This window comes from Equus quagga, chromosome 13 (assembly GCF_021613505.1).
Source record: "Equus quagga isolate Etosha38 chromosome 13, UCLA_HA_Equagga_1.0, whole genome shotgun sequence".
NCBI lineage: Eukaryota > Metazoa > Chordata > Mammalia > Perissodactyla > Equidae > Equus > Equus quagga.
In genome coordinates, this window is record NC_060279.1 from 66698134 (window position 1) to 66715192 (window position 17059).

The following is a 17059-nucleotide window of genomic DNA, read 5'->3' on the forward strand; positions in this document are numbered from 1 at the left end:
AGGACACTGTTACTGTGACTTGAATGCAGGCTGCAAGCAGGCCCTCAGAACAAGGCCCTCCCCAACAATATAAACCCCAGAGAACTGTCACCAACTTCTCTTTTTTTTCACAGAGGCAGCAATGAGCTCTGGAGTCTGGTTAAGATCCTGGCTCTGCCACTTGTTAACTGTCTCTCCTTGACCAAGTTACAGTCTTTCTGAGGGTGATATGTCACTTACTAATGATGACAGTGATCCTAAGTAAAATCATGGGCCACACTCTTGACAAAGCAACAAGTGTCCAGATCTGGGACATTCGGGTGTGTATGTGAAAATGCCCTCTAAAGGAAATAGGGAAAATTACTTAGTAAAACTCTGATAATATATCAATGCCTAGGACTTAGGTCTCTTGTAACTCTTAGGAAGTACTACCTTAGAGAAGGTGCAGACGTGCTGGTTGGTGTGGCCGTCATAACTGGCACCATTTCACGTGTCTTGGGTTTGGATGAAGCCAAAGAACAGCCCTAAAAGAACTTGAAGGTCAAGGCCTTGCCGTGATCTACTTAGTACTCCTTTCAAAGACCTAATTCTTTTGTTTGTTTAGAAACACCAAAACTTCTTTCATCTGATCCTTCCTGTACCCAGCTTTGCCTTTTGCCTAGTCTTGCATTTCTTTTCTATAAGGGTTTATTCTGACACTTTCAAGCCCCTTCCCTGCAGCTATCCACAGAAATTTAAAAACAAAGGTCCTAAGAGGCTGTGCCCCTCCTACCACTTGTGCTCTGTGACCCCAGTCGAATACTCGAAACCCTCTCAGCCGCAGCATTTCAGGCAGTAAAAGATTAGCTTTACGAAAGTCACTGGGTCAACTGACAGCTTCCATTATAGCTAAAAATCAACACTCATCCATGCTACATCCCAGACCTTGGGGTTAACAAGATCCTTTTGTGTCATTATTTTTGGTGTAATCTGTAGGAACTACTCAAAGACTCTCAACAGAAGAGCTGCTTTTAGAACTTGCTCCCTCAAGAATTCTCCCAGAGAGCCAGCAGTGATGGCTCGCTGTGCCCCTACCATGGGATTAATCGTCTCTTCCTGAGCCCTGCATGGCACTGTGCTATGCTATTCACCGGGCTCTCCCGTATTTCCCACAACACCCTAAGAAGAGTTAATGACGCTCCTGTCAATCCCTAGAATTACCTTCATTTTACCTATGAGCGAAATGGGACTCGGGGAGGGAAAGAGACTAGCCCGAGCTTGCGCTGGGAGGGTCAGTGTCTGAACCTGGCTCTGACTGATCAAACACCAGTGCTCCTTGCCATTGCCCTATATTGTGACAGTGCCGCAGGGCAGGTCCAACTTTGAGATTCACAGACACAAAATAAAACCCAAGTCACCTAATAGTAGGCCAACTGCACACACAGGGCTTCAGTTTCTCTGCTCCCCACGCACAACTCTCCCTCTCCCCCACCCTACCCCCGCCATACTAAGCACCACTGTCACACAGCCAGTTCTGGGTCGAGCAGCTGCCGGAGCCTACTGATCCAAGGCAGCTGTTCTGCATAGGAATTACAATTATTACCATCATTTAGATGGCTTGAGCTGTTGTTAGGCCTCAGGGGACTCTGACTGGTCCAAAGTGTCACAGCTAGTTAGGACCCCATGCTGGTGGCATTGGCCCTGTTTACCATGAAAACATATCCTCTGCCCTAAGGAACTTGCACTGTGGGGGCCCCGTGCCCAGGGAAGGCCAATGAAAAACAGTGGAAATGTTAGTCATTACCCACGGAAGATAGCTGTTTAAGGAGTCCTGCTTCTAGCTCTTTTTTGATTAAAAAGTGGTGAGTGGGGGCTAAGGGACAGAGATGACAGGAGGGAAGATTTGAAAATGATTAATGTAGTTATTAGAGAAAAACTACTATGTGACAGTGATAAATGTGCTTAACTTGGGACTCTGCGTGCTCCATATGTAAACAAGCTCTCTGTGCTTTTGAATTCTTTAATGGGCTCCTTCCTGTGAGCAGGTGTGTGGTACCCACCCTCCAAGTGGTTAATACAGAGGTGGACTTCGGGCGCTGCTTCCTGAAGTACCCATATGAGAAAGCGGTCCAGCTTGTCAATCATGATGATCTCCCAGGATGCTATGAGGTCCTGCCTCAGGTGAGTTACTTTATCCTTTTTCAGTGTTGATTTTTCTTCAGTTGGATTCCCTTGATGAGAAAGAGAAATCCTTCTAAAGAGCAATATTCCTGGACACATGGCTTTATGTAATTCTGATTTTCTACCCTGGGATAATCTGGGGATTGGTATTATAAAACCGCAGCTGGATTGCCACCTGCAGGAGTGAGCAGCTGCAGGTGTAAACAGTTGGTTATTTCCCAGGGAAATTGCCTTTGATAAAGAAGGGAGAGAGTCATTTAAGCCAACCTGCAGAAGTTGCACCTGCTAATAATTGCCTATGAATTAACCATGCCTGGGAAATGAGGCAGAGCTAAGAGTTTTCATTTATGTCTATGGCTGTAACTTGAACAGCATCACTAAGATATAGTAATACAATATTTATAGATGGACTTGTTGGACCAGAAGGCTAGAGTTAATACAGGAAGGAGAAAGGAGGAATTGTTTCTTAGTGTTTTGTGAAATGGATCTGTCTGCATGCCACTACACCTAGCTAGGTAGGGGACTAAGCAGTTAAACATATGTGGATAAAGATTCAAAAAGATCTGTCCAGACTAGAGTAATGGAAGTTTACTAATAGATGCAGTTTACCAAGAATGCATTTGGGTTTAAAACTCAGTTCTAGAGGCCAGCCTGGTGGCGTAGTGTTTAAGTTCATGTGCTCCTCTTTGGCGGCCTGGGGTTCGCTGGTTCAGATCCTGGGCACGGACCTATGCACCACTTATCAAGCTATGCTGTGGCAGGCGTCCCACATATAAAATAGAGGAAGTTGGGGACGGATGTTAACTCAGGGCCAACTTCCTCAAAAAGTAAAAATAAAACTCAGTTCTATAAATACAATACTCTAATAAAAGTTCACTCAAAAAAGAAATCAACTAGGGGTTTTATGTGGTTACAAGTTCAAATGAGTTAAAAGACCAGCGTGGGGGCCACAGAACCAAGGTTGGTTTAGACTGCATCGGAGAAACACAGTGTTCGGCTAAAGGATGGAGATAGCCACCGGTCAAGCAGTGCTAGAATTTTGTCTTCAGATCTTGACATTGTATTTTTTTGATGGAAACTTGAAAAAAAGCAAATTTTGTTTGGAGAAACCAGAATGTCAGTCTACGACATCTAGGATTCCAAGTCATATGAGGAGCAAACACAGTGTTTAATATGGAACAGAGAGGACTTAGCTGGGACGAAATAGCTACCCTTCGCTGGTCAAAGGCCTTTCACGTAAAAGAGGGCATTAAAATTGTTCTGTGGCTTCTCTGAGACAAAATCAGAACCTAGGGTTTGGGTGACAGGAGACAACTTTTCTAACTTTCAGATGTTCGACAGCAGAGCGGCCAGCCATGCGCGGCGCACAGGTGTCTCACGCACTCAGAGCAGGGCCTGCGTCTGGGACCATGAGGAAGCTATGTCTGCACAGCTGGGCTGGGAAAAGGGTGAGGCACTTGCCTCACGTGCAAAATTTAGGGAGGAGTCAAAAAACTCAGTAATGAAGATCAATAATATGTTCATGCCACATTTTAAGAAATCAAAATTAATGCCAAAAAATCCATAGTAAATAAAATATCAAAACGTCGATAAAGATGGAATCAGTATTGCTGCTTCTTCCTTTGGCCCGCGGAGTCCAGCAGGGCCGGGCAGAGCGCTGCTGCAGAGGGAGGTTGTGTTAGATTAGGCCGTGTTGGACCAGGCCAGGTGCGGACAGACCAGGGTGAACTGGACAGGGGAAACCTGCACCTCTCTTCTCCTCTCCGGGAGCCAAGGCTCTGAAAAGCGTCTCCCAGAATTACTCAAACTTATTTGGCCGTGGGATTTTAAAAGTTTTATTTTGTGTTGTCATGTAAAAGCAAGTAATATGCTACGGAGCAGGGTTCTGAGGGGCACGCATTCGTAAACACTGGGCAACATTCATTCATTCACCTACCTACGTCTCCATTTAGAAAACATGTAGTAAGCATATGTTTTGGGCCAGAAAGTGGGCCTGTCTTGCGGACAGGCCCAGGTGGTGCCCTAGGAAGTTTACAGCCCATGGAGAAGATGGACACATTGATATTGCACGCTGTGAACCAGGACTGCAGGATGCTCCCTGGGGACAGAGGAAAAGCCCTGACTCGGGAGCACTGGAGACACCTGGGGGCATTCGGGATGAAGGTGCAGGCAGGTCAAGGGGTACGAGCGTTCCAGGAAGAGGAACCATAAGTGCAAAGGGTTGGAAGTGGAAGCAGTATCATGTGTTCGGGAAATACCAGTGGCCTCTATCGGTGGCGCGCAAAGGGAAGAGGTGGTGGGGAACAAAGCAGGAAGGCGTGGGAGGCCAGGTTAAGGAGTCGGGCCGTGGGAAGCTGTTGTCCTGAACTAATTCACGTTGTGGATAATTTCTGCACTCTGCTGGGTTGTGCAATTTGGATTTGGGGCCTTATGCACTTAGCCAAAATCCCTTTAGGCTGCATTGGGGTGCTCATCCCCATTTACTTGCTTGAACAATGATACGTTTCTAAAGAACCTCCATGGACTCAGGACAACGTTTGTTTCAAAATAATCTAATATGCTGTTGATTTCATACCGTGCTGTTGACTTCATGCCTATCCCTCTGGCTGGTCTCTCCCACCAGGTACATGAGCATGCGCCCGCCGTGCTGCTTTCTAGTCCCAGCCCCTGCGGAATCATCCCCCCCCACAGCACCGTTCACATACCTCTGGCCCTGGAGACCCAGGTCACTGGAGAATGCAGGTCCACAGTGTACATCTCGACCTTCGGGAGCCAGGACCCTCCTATGGTGAGAGTCAATTTTTAGAATTGCAGTTAAAAATCGCTGTACTTCTCGCCAGGCATTTCAAGCCTCCACGTTTAAGGCACACACCATATTCACAAATCCTCCAGTTGTTTATAGTTCTAGAGTTTTACATTCTCACTCCACACCGATAAAATACTAGTGCTGTGTTACTTCGGGAATCTATTTGCGAAAACGTCTAAAAGTAGTGGTGTTCTATGGGAATTATTCTTAAACTCCTACCAGGAGTTTCTCACACACACACTCAGACACGCCTGCTCCCTCTCCAGACCCATTAAATCAGAATCCCTGAGGGGAGAGGGCCGGCAGGTTGGTATGTTTAACATCCTCCTCACTTGTTCCTGGGGCAATGCTGGGGGTCGCTAGCTTGCTGCATGTGGGCTCCAAGATTGGTGTCACTCTCTGCTCACTGGATCTTTTCCTGTAAATTACTGGATGTATATATAAACATATGTATATGATATATTACAAATATATAATTCCTGTGGGGACCGGCCCAGTGGCACAGTGGTTAAGTTTGCACATTCCTCTTTGGCAGCCCGGGGTTCGCCGGTTCGGATCCCGGGTGCAGACATGGCACCGCTTGTCAGGCCATGCTGTGGTAGGCATCCTACATATAAAGTAGAGGAAGATGGGCACGGTTGTTAGCTCAGGGCCAGTCTTCCTCAGCAAAAAAAGAGGAGGATTGGGAGTAGATGTTAGCTTAGGGCTAATCTTCCTCAAAAAAAAAAATTTAAATAAATAATTCCTATTTATATCACATATTATATATAATTGGACTTACAGCCGAAACTAGCCTACTGAAGCTCTTGAGAGAAGTCATCTCTCTCCAAGCACAGGAAGAGGGAGACATGGAAAGTTCTCTGCTGCTTGAGCTGAATCAAAGGATGAATCCTGAATCTTGAATCCTTAAGGAAGGGCCCAAGAGGCTATGAATCTCTAGACATTTGGTTTACTTGGAAGCCGGATAACGTCAGCATACATTTGTCTGAAGTGATTCTAGTTGCTTCGAGACTGTGATAAACTAGGATTTTGCTTTTGCCTCCTGCGTGTAAGATGCCGTAGATAAGCCACCTGAATTATAAAGCAGCATCACTAAAGCAGGCCACCCTGAAAGATGCCACCAGTCCAGGTCCCCTACCAGCCTACACTGTGCCTGCCCTGCACAGATGCAGTCCATGAGAGCGTCGCTTGCTGAGCAGGTAGCACTTTATGAAAGAAAAAGACCCCCCTTCCTCAGGCAGACACAGTGCCTGGCCAAGGGTACAGGACAAGGGGAGCAGAGCAAGGTGGATTTCAGCCCCCACCTGCACAACTGTATGCGGTGGACAGCCCTGTCATGCCACTAGTAAAGCAGCAGAGCTAGGACTCAGTCTAGGCACATCTGACTCTGAAGTACAGGTCCTTAACCCCACGCTAAGTGTTCTTGAGGCTGGAGTGCCGGGTGGCATACAGAGGACCATTATCCTGGTTTCCCCTCAGTGCACGGCTCTGGGCTGACCCAAGGAAGTGGATCATCCTTCTTAGGGAGGAATACCAGGCTGGATTCATAGATCTGACCAGCATGGCCATCCCTGTGTCCCTCTGGCCACAAAGTACCAGGGAGAAGGGATGTCAGTTCTAAAAGGACCCTTTTATGCCCCTGCTTTTTATTAAAGGGGTGTCCAGAGGCTTCTGTGTCAAATGATTTTACAGGTCAGCCATTTTTAGCTATTCCTGTGTTCTTTCTCTCTCTGGGAACACAGGTATGTCACTTAAAGAGCATCGGAGAAGGCCCAGTTATCTATGTGCATCCCATTCAAGTTGATTTTGGCAATATCTACGTCCTGAAGGACTCCTCCAGGACCCTCAACCTATCTAACCAGTCCTTCATTCCTGCGTTATTTCGGGCACACATGGTGAGTAAATTGTGGGACTGTTGGGTGATGAAAACAGTGTTTTATAGACAATGGCCCCATTTTTGCAAGAGGCCTTTGAAAGTGATCACTAGAGGCAGAGATTTACATGGTTCAACTGCATTAAACTTCATTCTCATCCCCAATTCCTCTTTATGATAGTTCTTTTATTGACTAAGAAACACAATATGCGTGTAGTTTGGTAAACAAGCAAATATATTTACTATAATCCCAGTTCAGGAAGATGCTTCAGAGATCTCCTTACTCAACTGTACCTGAGCCCAGCCCACACCTCCAGGAAACACTTGTTAGATGTCTCCGCACTTGAAAATCCTTCCTTAGATTTAATTTTAACCCTCCAGGCTACAGATTTGATAGTACGCTTACTCTAGTTTTATTCTCTCTTTCTTCTAGCAATATTTTAACGTAGTTGATAAGGATGTATGAAATACATCCAGGTAGCATTTTCCAAAATACTTACAAAATTAAAGAAAACAGCAAAACAAAGGTAGATATTAAATGGTTCTACAAATGAATCTGTCTTATTTCTGTGTATTTTGTAATGACATTTAGATCTGCTTATCTTCTATAAGCTAACTTTTTTTAGCAGAAATAATATCTTTTTTTGCAGAATTTTAGGAATTTCTAACCTAGTCATTAAAAGTATTCTTGATTTTAAGAAAAGTTTTCTAAATTTAAATATAAAATTTAAAATAGTATAGCCCTCCTCCTATCCCCAAATTATTGGCATTGGAATGAGTGCTAACATTTGGCTTCAACATTTGTCAGATATTTCTGAAAAATCAAATATTAATTTTATAAAAGTCACAACCGGAAGTAATAGGATCATAGTTTTCTGTTGACTTCTGACAGCTGCTCCGAGTCTTTGGTCCCGGTCAGCAGCCGTATGTCCTTCTCACTATTCATTTGTATTGTCGTTTGTCATCGCTGCTTGTAAAGGCAGCCATTTCCTGTACAGTCACTGCCCGTCTTAACGTGGGGTCCAGACACAGCCCCACTCTTGTTCCAGTACCTGGTGGATCTTGTGTGAAGCAGTGTTTAATAACGTTTAAAGGAAAATCCTGCAGAAAAGATTCCTTTGCTAGTGTTTATCCAATTAGTTAGTTGATGTGTTGGTGGAAAGCACGGCGTATAGGAAGTGTTTCTTCTGGTCCAGTTTTGTATGTGCGGAGTTCACAGTGGGGGAGGGAGAGAGTCAGCTGACCTGTCCAGACAATGAGAGGTGGCACGGGAGGCTCCCAGTGGATTACAGAGGAAGGAGACAGGCAGAGACGGAGAGAGCACTTACGTACAAATACAGCAATGATTCCCTTTCATTCTCAGATATCTCCAGATTTCACTTATTATGGCAACTTTTGGTACATTTTAAGAAACAAAAAGCACATCAAGGATCTATTTTCTAATTTAAAAATAGTGTGTATAATAATATTAATATATAGTGTAAATATTATTATAGTGTGTATATTAAATCACCCAGCTGTTTGTTAAAGTGGGGCTTTTTCTTTTCCACAAAGTTTTCATGATTCCATCTTCTTCTTTTTTTTTTTTTTTTGAGGAAGATTAGCCCTGAGCTAACATCTGCCACCAATTCTCCTCTATTTGCTAAGGAAGATTGGCCCTGATCTAACATCCGTGCCCATCTTCCTCTAGTTTATACGTGGGACGCCACCACAGCATGGCTTGATAAGCAGTGTGTAAGTCTACTCCCAGGATCCAAACCAGCAAACCCCAGGCCACTGAAGCGGAGCACTCAAACTTAACTGCTGTGCCACTGGGCTGGCCCCCATGATTCCATCTTTTGATTCTTTAATATCATCTTAAATCAATAAGCTCCAGTTCCAAGGAGCCCAAAGTGTGATATAAGTGATCTGCTGTAGAATGTGTTTCTCCCTCAGTCCTTTCTTGGAAAACTGGTGTTTACTGAGTTGATTGCCCTTATAGCATAAAAGTAGTTCCAAATTTAGCTCTCTTAGGTGAAAATTAAACTCCTTTCATATTTAGGCTGGGATTTTTGATGGATTTCCTAGTAAATACCATGTGTGTTAATATTATAGAAATTGAATTACACTAACAGAAATTAACTACAGTGGAAGGAAACTGAAATACCTTTTGTTAGATTTCAACATGATGTACAGTACTGAACCTACAAATTCATTCTTACAGAAATTACTGAGCATTAGGAAAGGATTTCAGTTGATAGTTTTTCCCTAACTAAGCCTAGAGCTCAGTACCCAGGTAAGTAGGGATCAGATGTTTATTGCATTCAATGTCTCACTCCTTCCGAAATAAGTAGGGCTGAGGACACATTCTTCACTTCTTCTGTTGTTGCAACCAGTTAAGGTCTGGAAGTTCTCTTTTCCTGTGGGATGCCCTGACAAGAGGGCTCATTCTCTCTCCTCTTTTGGCTGTCAGTGATGTCTGCTCTCCCCAGATGCGGTACCCACTGTCAGCCATCTGTCACGCCCGGCCTTGTGCATGGGCCGCACATCACGGCGAGCACTATGATTCGATCCTCCCTTAGCAAGAAACGACTGTTTGTTGTCAGCCGGAGGGGTCGGGAGTTGGGAAGCTGGAAGCCCACCTTCACAGTGATGTTGGGAAGATAAATGACACTGAGCGATTCTGAATTTCTCAGAAACGAATGCTGTACAAAAGAGGATTTTTAAAATCCCCTGAGACCTCTTAGTATAATGTGAGTGAAGAAACAGTGTGGATTACATTTTTTTTCTGTTCCATTAAAGCTTAATTTATCCTGAGTGTAAAAAAATTGCTTCATACAAGAAGAGCATTCTGTGTCCTGGAGCGGTGACTTTGCCTTTGCCTTGGAATGCCTGGAACAGCAGCCTCCCCCTAAGGTTCCCAACGGGCTGGCTTATCTGGATTAAGCTGAAGGACTCAAAACAATAGAGAAGGTCACCTCCGGTTGGGAGGGGTGAAAAGTATCAGAATGTGAGAGCAGAGCGTGCAAAGGCCCTTTTGGCAAAAGTGTGTGGGCTCTGCTTGTAGACACAACACTCCTTCAGGAAAATAGATTCTTCTCTCTAGGTGACAGCGGAAATGAAGATGAGAATATGGTAGTCTCCCCCCGGGCCCTGGGACCTCAGCACTGGGCCTTCTTTGCTTGGGTGCCCTTGCTCGGCAGAGCAAGTGCATTGCTCACAACTTGTTTGGGAACATCTGGAATCCTTTTCCTTTTACTCTTGGTTCTAATGCAGCCTTGAGCACCATTAAGTTGAGAACTTGTGTGCAGTTGTCAGCGACACCTTGGGATTCAGCTGGTGCTGAAACACCATCACGGTGGCCTTCTGCCTCTGCGATCGGTGGGAGAGGCCGTTGTAGTTAGATCCTGAGAGTTTCTGGGATCCAGGAAACAGGAATTCTGATGCCTCATTCAAGCATGGTTCTTTTTAAACATTTATTTTCTTGGTCACTTGCCATAGAAATACACAGTGATGTGGCATCAAGGGCTTCACTGGGCCTTTACAACTCCTTCAGGTCCTAAGCCGTTGGTTTATTTCCTCATTTATGCAGGGGCCCCCTTCCTATATATGTTTGTATATATGTCTGTCTCCTTAAAATGACACGGGTCTCTGCTTTGAATTCCCAGCACCTAGCAGCAGGCTTGATGATGACCATACGATGGCATTAATTATGACATGTTTATTTAGTTCTATTTGCAACTTTACAAGCAGTATTTCATTTACTACAACTCTGTGAGAAAAATACTGTTATAAAGTCCATTTTAACAAGGTAGAAACAGAGGTACAGACAGGTTAAGTAAATTGCCATAACCTCTAAGTGTCAGAGCCTGGTTCCGGACCCTCATGGTCTGACTAAGCTAAAACTTAGTACAGTCAGACTCAAGTTCTTGCTAGTCTGAAAATGAAATACAATTTAATTTGTATTTCCCTTTTACTATTGAGGTTGAGAGTTCTTCATGTGGGTATTGTCTTCTGGAAATTATCCATTTGTAGATGTTCTTTATACATTGTAGATACTAACCCTTTACTTATGATGGGGTTTTGGATTTTTTAAAGATGGTTTCATTTTGATGTGGACTTTATGCATCTTTTCCCCCCTTGTGTCTGTTTTTTATTTGTGCTTTAAGAAATATATTCCTGCTCTTTTGTTTAAATAGTTTCAGGCTCCTCTTTTCCATGTCTTTAATCCAGCTAAGTTTATTTTTATATATAATGTGAGTGAAGTCTAGTGTTCATTTTCTAGTTGTGTAAATTTGGACTTTTTATTCATCATCCCTGTGTTTTATCTTCCTCATCAGTAAAATAGAGATAATCATAAAACTCACCTAATCAAGTTGTTGAGAATGACAGAAAATAATACACACGAAGGACTCCTTTTCTGTTTTGTATTGGATTGATAAGTTTTCCCCAAGCCCCTTCCAACCACTACTACTTCACATACATTTTTCCTGTACTTGTTTGGAAGCTATATATTTTATTTAAGTAGCTCTATTTACATGGTTAACAAATAAATTGTATCTCTTTCTAACAATAATGGAAGAATTTAGTACCTTATTCCTCTTCAAGGATAAGACAAGAACACTATCACACGTTTATTATCTCTTGACCTTTCCCCAAATCCCATCATTTTTTGATTATTGTATACAATTTTGGATCTTCTCTTTCTTACCACAAAGAAAGTTAGTTGTTGATTTTTGTCAGTCGGTAATTAACTACTCACTAGTTATCAAAACAGTTTTGCTGATTTTTCTTTATTCTTCTTTTATTTCTTATATCTCTCTGCTTCCTTCTTGATTTGCATTTCTCCTTACTGCATTATATCCTTCTTGTCCTATGCTGGATGTCTCAGAGTTTATGTATGTTTGACTATGTCTTGATTTCACCTTCACTCATGCATGGTAGTCTAGCTGAGTATAAGATTCTATTTGTCAGTATTTTTCTTCAAAGATTGATCCCTGGCATCAGTTGTTGCTGATAAAATTCCTCTGTTAGTATGATTATTATTCCTTCATAGGTAATTTGTCTTTGTCACTAGTTGCTTTTAAAACTGTGTTTTTATTCTTGATTTTCTTAAATTTCTCTTTAATGTATCAGAGGATTTGACCCTTAATTCCTGGAATGTTTTTTGCCATTATCTCTTCACATGTTTCTTCTCTGCCATTCCTTCTATTTCATACTTTGAGGAAAAAAATATCCATATATGTGTTTGTATGTCTGTGTGTGTATACATACACACACACACATATGTTCCTGTACAATCCTACATGTCTATTTTTATTTTTCATCTGTATTTTCATCTCTTTATCTCTCTGTGCTGCCTCCTCAGTGATATGCTCCAATTTAAAAATTCTTTGATTTTGACAAGTCTGAAGTTTATCTCATCTATTTACTTTTTTAATTTCAGTGACTGCACTTTTCAATTCTAAGATTTCTAATTGGTTATTCATAGACTCTATTCTTGATTCATATCTCCATGTTTTTGTTTCATGATCCTTGTTTTATCTATCTTATGCTACCCTGCATCTCTTTGAGGATCTCAGGCACATTTTCTAATCAATTTTGGTTAGCTCTATTGATTGCTCAATAATGAATTCATTAACTAATTGTTTGAAGCTGTCCTTCTTAGCATTTGGAATTTTAAATGAGAGATTGATCTGGGGTGGGTATGTTTTTCTCTCATTCTCAGTGCTCTTACCTCCCTGTCTAGCATTTGTTACATTTGCCTTCACTCTGGACAGATGTCACTAGTCCAGAATCAAGTGTTGAGCCTTTTTTTCCCTTGGGATATTGGAGAAGTCACAGATCTGGTCATCACACTGGACAGTGGCTTGGCCTATGTCCTGTCTACATGACAGTCTCTGTCTCACCACCACCATATCCACCACCACCGACACAAGTCTCTGTGTAGACTATAGCCTCAGAAACATCACAGCTTTGTTCATCCTTCTTGAAAACACAGGGAAACTCTCTTGGCTGGGGAACTAGGTCCTTATCCCTTACTTTCTATAGGATCATTTTGGATTCCATTTTTCTCCCTTGAGCTTCTTCTACTGGTTTCAGGACTTAGAGCTGAGGAGGTCTGTAGGTTAAGGGCTCCTTATTGTTTCTATTCCACTTTTGGTCCATACAATGTTTATCTTGTTTTTGAGTACAATTATGCCTGATTCTTTATTTTTTCCAAACTTTATCTCTTTTTTTCTGTGTTAGACTGAAAAGCATGTTTTAAAGCTTAAACTCATTGATTTATAGTCAGTCCTCTTAACTACTTTTTATAGTGCTTTATCTATTATCAGTGAGCACTTACAAAAGGATGGTGAAATGTGTCTTCAGTTGACGTAAGAGAGCAGAGTTCTTATATCCCTGCCTTAATTGTGAAAAATCTATAAAATAAACTCATAGGAATAAGGACATAAGAAGAGAATAACATTCTGGTTTATCATGGTGGACATCTTTTCTTTTACCATATAAAAGTCATTCCAAAATGGATTGTGCTCTTCTTGAGCCATACCAAGTGACTTATTCAGTCACAAGAGAATACCGGTGGCAATAATATCAGGAGACTTCCTGAAGCAAAGGTTTGTGCTTGACAGAGAGCTCTGAGCTTCTCATCCCCACCTTCATTTGAGACCTCTTTTACTTTGGCAAAGCTAAATGTGAAACCCAGAAGAGAGATTCCAGCAGGTCATGTTGATCATAAACCACACTGAGAGAAAGAAAGCTATTGGCTAAAAGTTAAGTAACCTGATGGGTCAGCACCTTCCCTGAATTTAGAACGACAGCTCTACTGATTGAATATGACTAGTTTGAGTATAAGCTAAAGCCAAAATGAAAGGAAGATGTTTGGTTCCCTTTCCCTAAAGAGGTATCCAGAAAATAAAAGAAAAATATATTGGTTTCCTGCATACTTTGCAAACCTTTCCATCTTCATTTTGCCTGTCCCAGATCTTCATTAACTTCAGCAAATTGTTTTTCCTAATTAATTATTATCCAGGCATACAGTTAATACTTGTTACCACAGAAGTAGATTAAGGTAAAACTTCTTTAAATGGATCAAACGTGTTTTCTTTTTCAACTTTCACCCTCCCTCCTCCATGTATAACTTCTTTGCCATTACCAGCATTCATCATCAACCCAAGCATTATGGACTAAATGTTTGTGTTCCCCCAAAATTCATATATTGAAATCCTAACCCCCAGTGTAATGGTATAAGGAGGCGAGGGCTTTGGCAGATAATTAGTCATGAGGGTAAGTCCTCATGAGTGGTGTTAGTGCCCTCATAAAAAGAGACCTTGGAGAGCCCTCTCACCCTCTCCATCAGGTGAGGATACAGTGAGAAAAATGTCTGTCTGCAGCCTGGAAGAGAGCTATCCCCAGAACATGACCATGTTGGTGTTGTGATCTCAGACTTCCATCCTCCAGAACTGTGGGAAATAAACTTCTGTGGTTTATAAACCACCCAGTCTTTAGTATTCTGTTATAGCAGCCTGAACTGACTAAAACACCAACTCATTCACTTTTCAGAGATGACTATCATTGTCATTATCAACTAAAGTATTTATTCTGCCTGTTTGTGTACTGACAGTGGGCAGTTGTATTCAATAATAATCTAGTACAAAACGAAATAAGCAGTTTTATTTAATGAACAAAGACAAGAAGAGATGCATTAAGTAACATGGTGTAAAGGTTTATTAATTGTATGAAATCTCCAGCACACATACATCATGATTACATGATGCTTATCAGGGAGCAAACCATACTCTTCTTCAGTCCCATTTGCTCTTCCCTGTCACAAGGAAAAGGATAGAGACTGGAGGGGCATATATGACTTGGTACATCTCTCCATAAGGTGGCACTTGGGTTATGTCTTTTTTTAATGTCGATAGCAATGAAACTGTTGTATGCAACATTAAGTTTCATAGTTTGAAAGAAAAAATCCCCCTCTGGGATGTAAGGACGTTGAGTTGGGATGCGTCTGGGGGGGAAGGACATTATCTGAGGGTGGCATGGTCATGTGTCATGCACAGTTGTATTACCCATGGTCACTCAACAAACAGTTGTTGAGTATATGAGTGCTGAAGAGAGTAAGGGTGTTGTGTTCAGACAGATCTGGAATAAAGTCCAAACCCTGCATGCACTAACTCTGGGAAAGCTATTTAACTTTTCTGAGCCTTGGGTTCCTTCTTTTCAAATAGAACTAATAATGGCTTCTAGAAGATTAAACATGATAGTATATGTAGAAAGTGCATAGTGAGAAATAAGCGTTCAGCATTCAGTGAGGGGCACCATTGATTATTAATGTTGAAGACAAAAAGATCTGGGTGAAATGGCTTGTGGGAAGACTTAAATTTTTATGACATTATACCTTAATATCTTTTATATTTCTTTCTTAGATAAAGAAGGAAAAGAATTAAGGCACACTCAGAGAAGCCCTAAGGTTTCAAACTAACTGATCCATGTAGTACAGAGCTCTGTGAAATGGCAGCTATAATTCTGCCTTTTTCCTCACTCTTCACTTGTTTCTCTAAATTTTTGACAGTGAAACCATCTTGTAAAATATAAAACATTTGTATTGATGAATGCATATGTGTTCTTCCACATCAAAGAAAAGAGGTTTGTTAGCCAAGAAGTTACCATTTAGAAATTTCGGTTCATTAGCTTTCTGTTTTTCTTATCTCCTTGGAGCTTACTTACTCATTTATTTGTACAGATACTCCCTGGCACCGTATAAATCATGCCTATGTGCTCAGGAGCTATCTATTTCCTTTTACTTAACTATCTTCATGCCTTGTGGTCGATCTGACACCTTTCACCAAGTCTTGAGAAGGCAGTGACTTTCAGAAAGAACATCATGGTCCTTGTTCAAGAATGTATCCTAGTAGCCTGAAAAGATTGTTGGCACATATTACTTAAGAGCAATATAAATTATAAATACCTTCCTCCCTCATACAATCAAACTCAGCTGGCCTTAAAATTCTTACAGACGTTTTTTCCCCCACAAAGGGGGAAATCAAGAGATAAGACAATTGCTTGAGTGACGAGAACTCTCAGCATATTAGTCACCAAGCCCTTTCTACTCAATCTATCATCCAAACTACTTCTCTCTAAGAACAAAGAAAAAAGCTGGGTAAAGTGTGAAAAATCATGAGTTTGAGGGGATGACAGACCAACAAAGCTAGTTACAACCCAAAATAAAAAGGAAACCGAGAAATACGTGCCCAGCATTTGTCACTGCTGTTCCTATATTATTCTACAAGAGGTTGAAAAACCAAAAGGAGCTTTCAGAAAACTCATTGGGCTAGGAAGATAAATATTGAAATCAGGATGGGCTAGAGGGATGAAAATAGGAGAAGGATGGACTTGGTAAAACTCCCAGACTTTTGCTTAGGACTCTGAAAAGCTACACCCTGGGAACAAAGGTAAACTAGAAGAGACTCTCATTTCAAATCATTTTAATTTCTGCCTGGATAAAGGAGATCCAGGATTTCTAGTTATCCCCACCTCTTCCCCAGAAGCAAATATATATTGGCACCAGAGGAAGAAAACATTATTCTAATCCTTAAAGCATATCTACAATTTTTATATACAATGTCCAACAGTTAAAATAACCAGGCATACAAAAAGACAAGACAAATTAATAGAAAAACTACAATATTCTTAATATACTCCAGGAAACACAAGGCAAGATTTAAAATTTTCATGGAGATCTTGGAAGTATAAAGGAGAAATAATGGAAATTGAAGACCTAAAATATACAACAGTTGAAATTAGAGACTCAATAGATGGATTTAACTGCACATTAAATATAGAAGAAGAGAGAATTATGGAAGTAGAATTTAGATCTGAAGAAACTACTCAACATGAAACACAGATAAAAAGATGAAAAATGTAGAAGAGTTGGTAAAACAAACAAAGATGGCAGGTATGGTTATTCGAGTACCTGAAGGAGAGGAGAGAGTGGAGTAGAAGAGAGAATGGCTGAGACATCAAGACACAGATTCAAAAGGCATTACAAACATAAAGCAATATAAATATAAAGAAGACTACATCTAAGCACGTTATAGTAAATCTGCTGAAGACCAAAGAGTAGATATTAAAAGCAGCCAGAGAAAAAAGATGATTTACCTTAAAAGGAATAACATTAAACTGGCTGCTGACTTCTCAGGTACTGCTGAGGGCAGGCTACCATGATGAAGAGAGGCCTGTAAGAAAGTCTTCATACT

General features: G+C 41.4%; 1 protein-coding gene across 8 annotated transcripts in view; it reads left to right on the top strand.

The window, feature by feature from the left end:
* Positions 1 to 17059, top strand: part of HYDIN (HYDIN axonemal central pair apparatus protein) — a 335679-nt gene that overhangs the window by 139778 nt on the left and 178842 nt on the right. For all 8 annotated transcript variants that reach the window (XM_046683578.1, XM_046683582.1, XM_046683583.1 and 5 more), the window contains 3 exons: positions 2004 to 2139; positions 4763 to 4927; positions 6688 to 6840. In XM_046683578.1, the coding sequence (XP_046539534.1) occupies positions 2004 to 2139; positions 4763 to 4927; positions 6688 to 6840 (454 nt within the window). The remainder of the gene's footprint in view (positions 1 to 2003; positions 2140 to 4762; positions 4928 to 6687; positions 6841 to 17059) is intronic.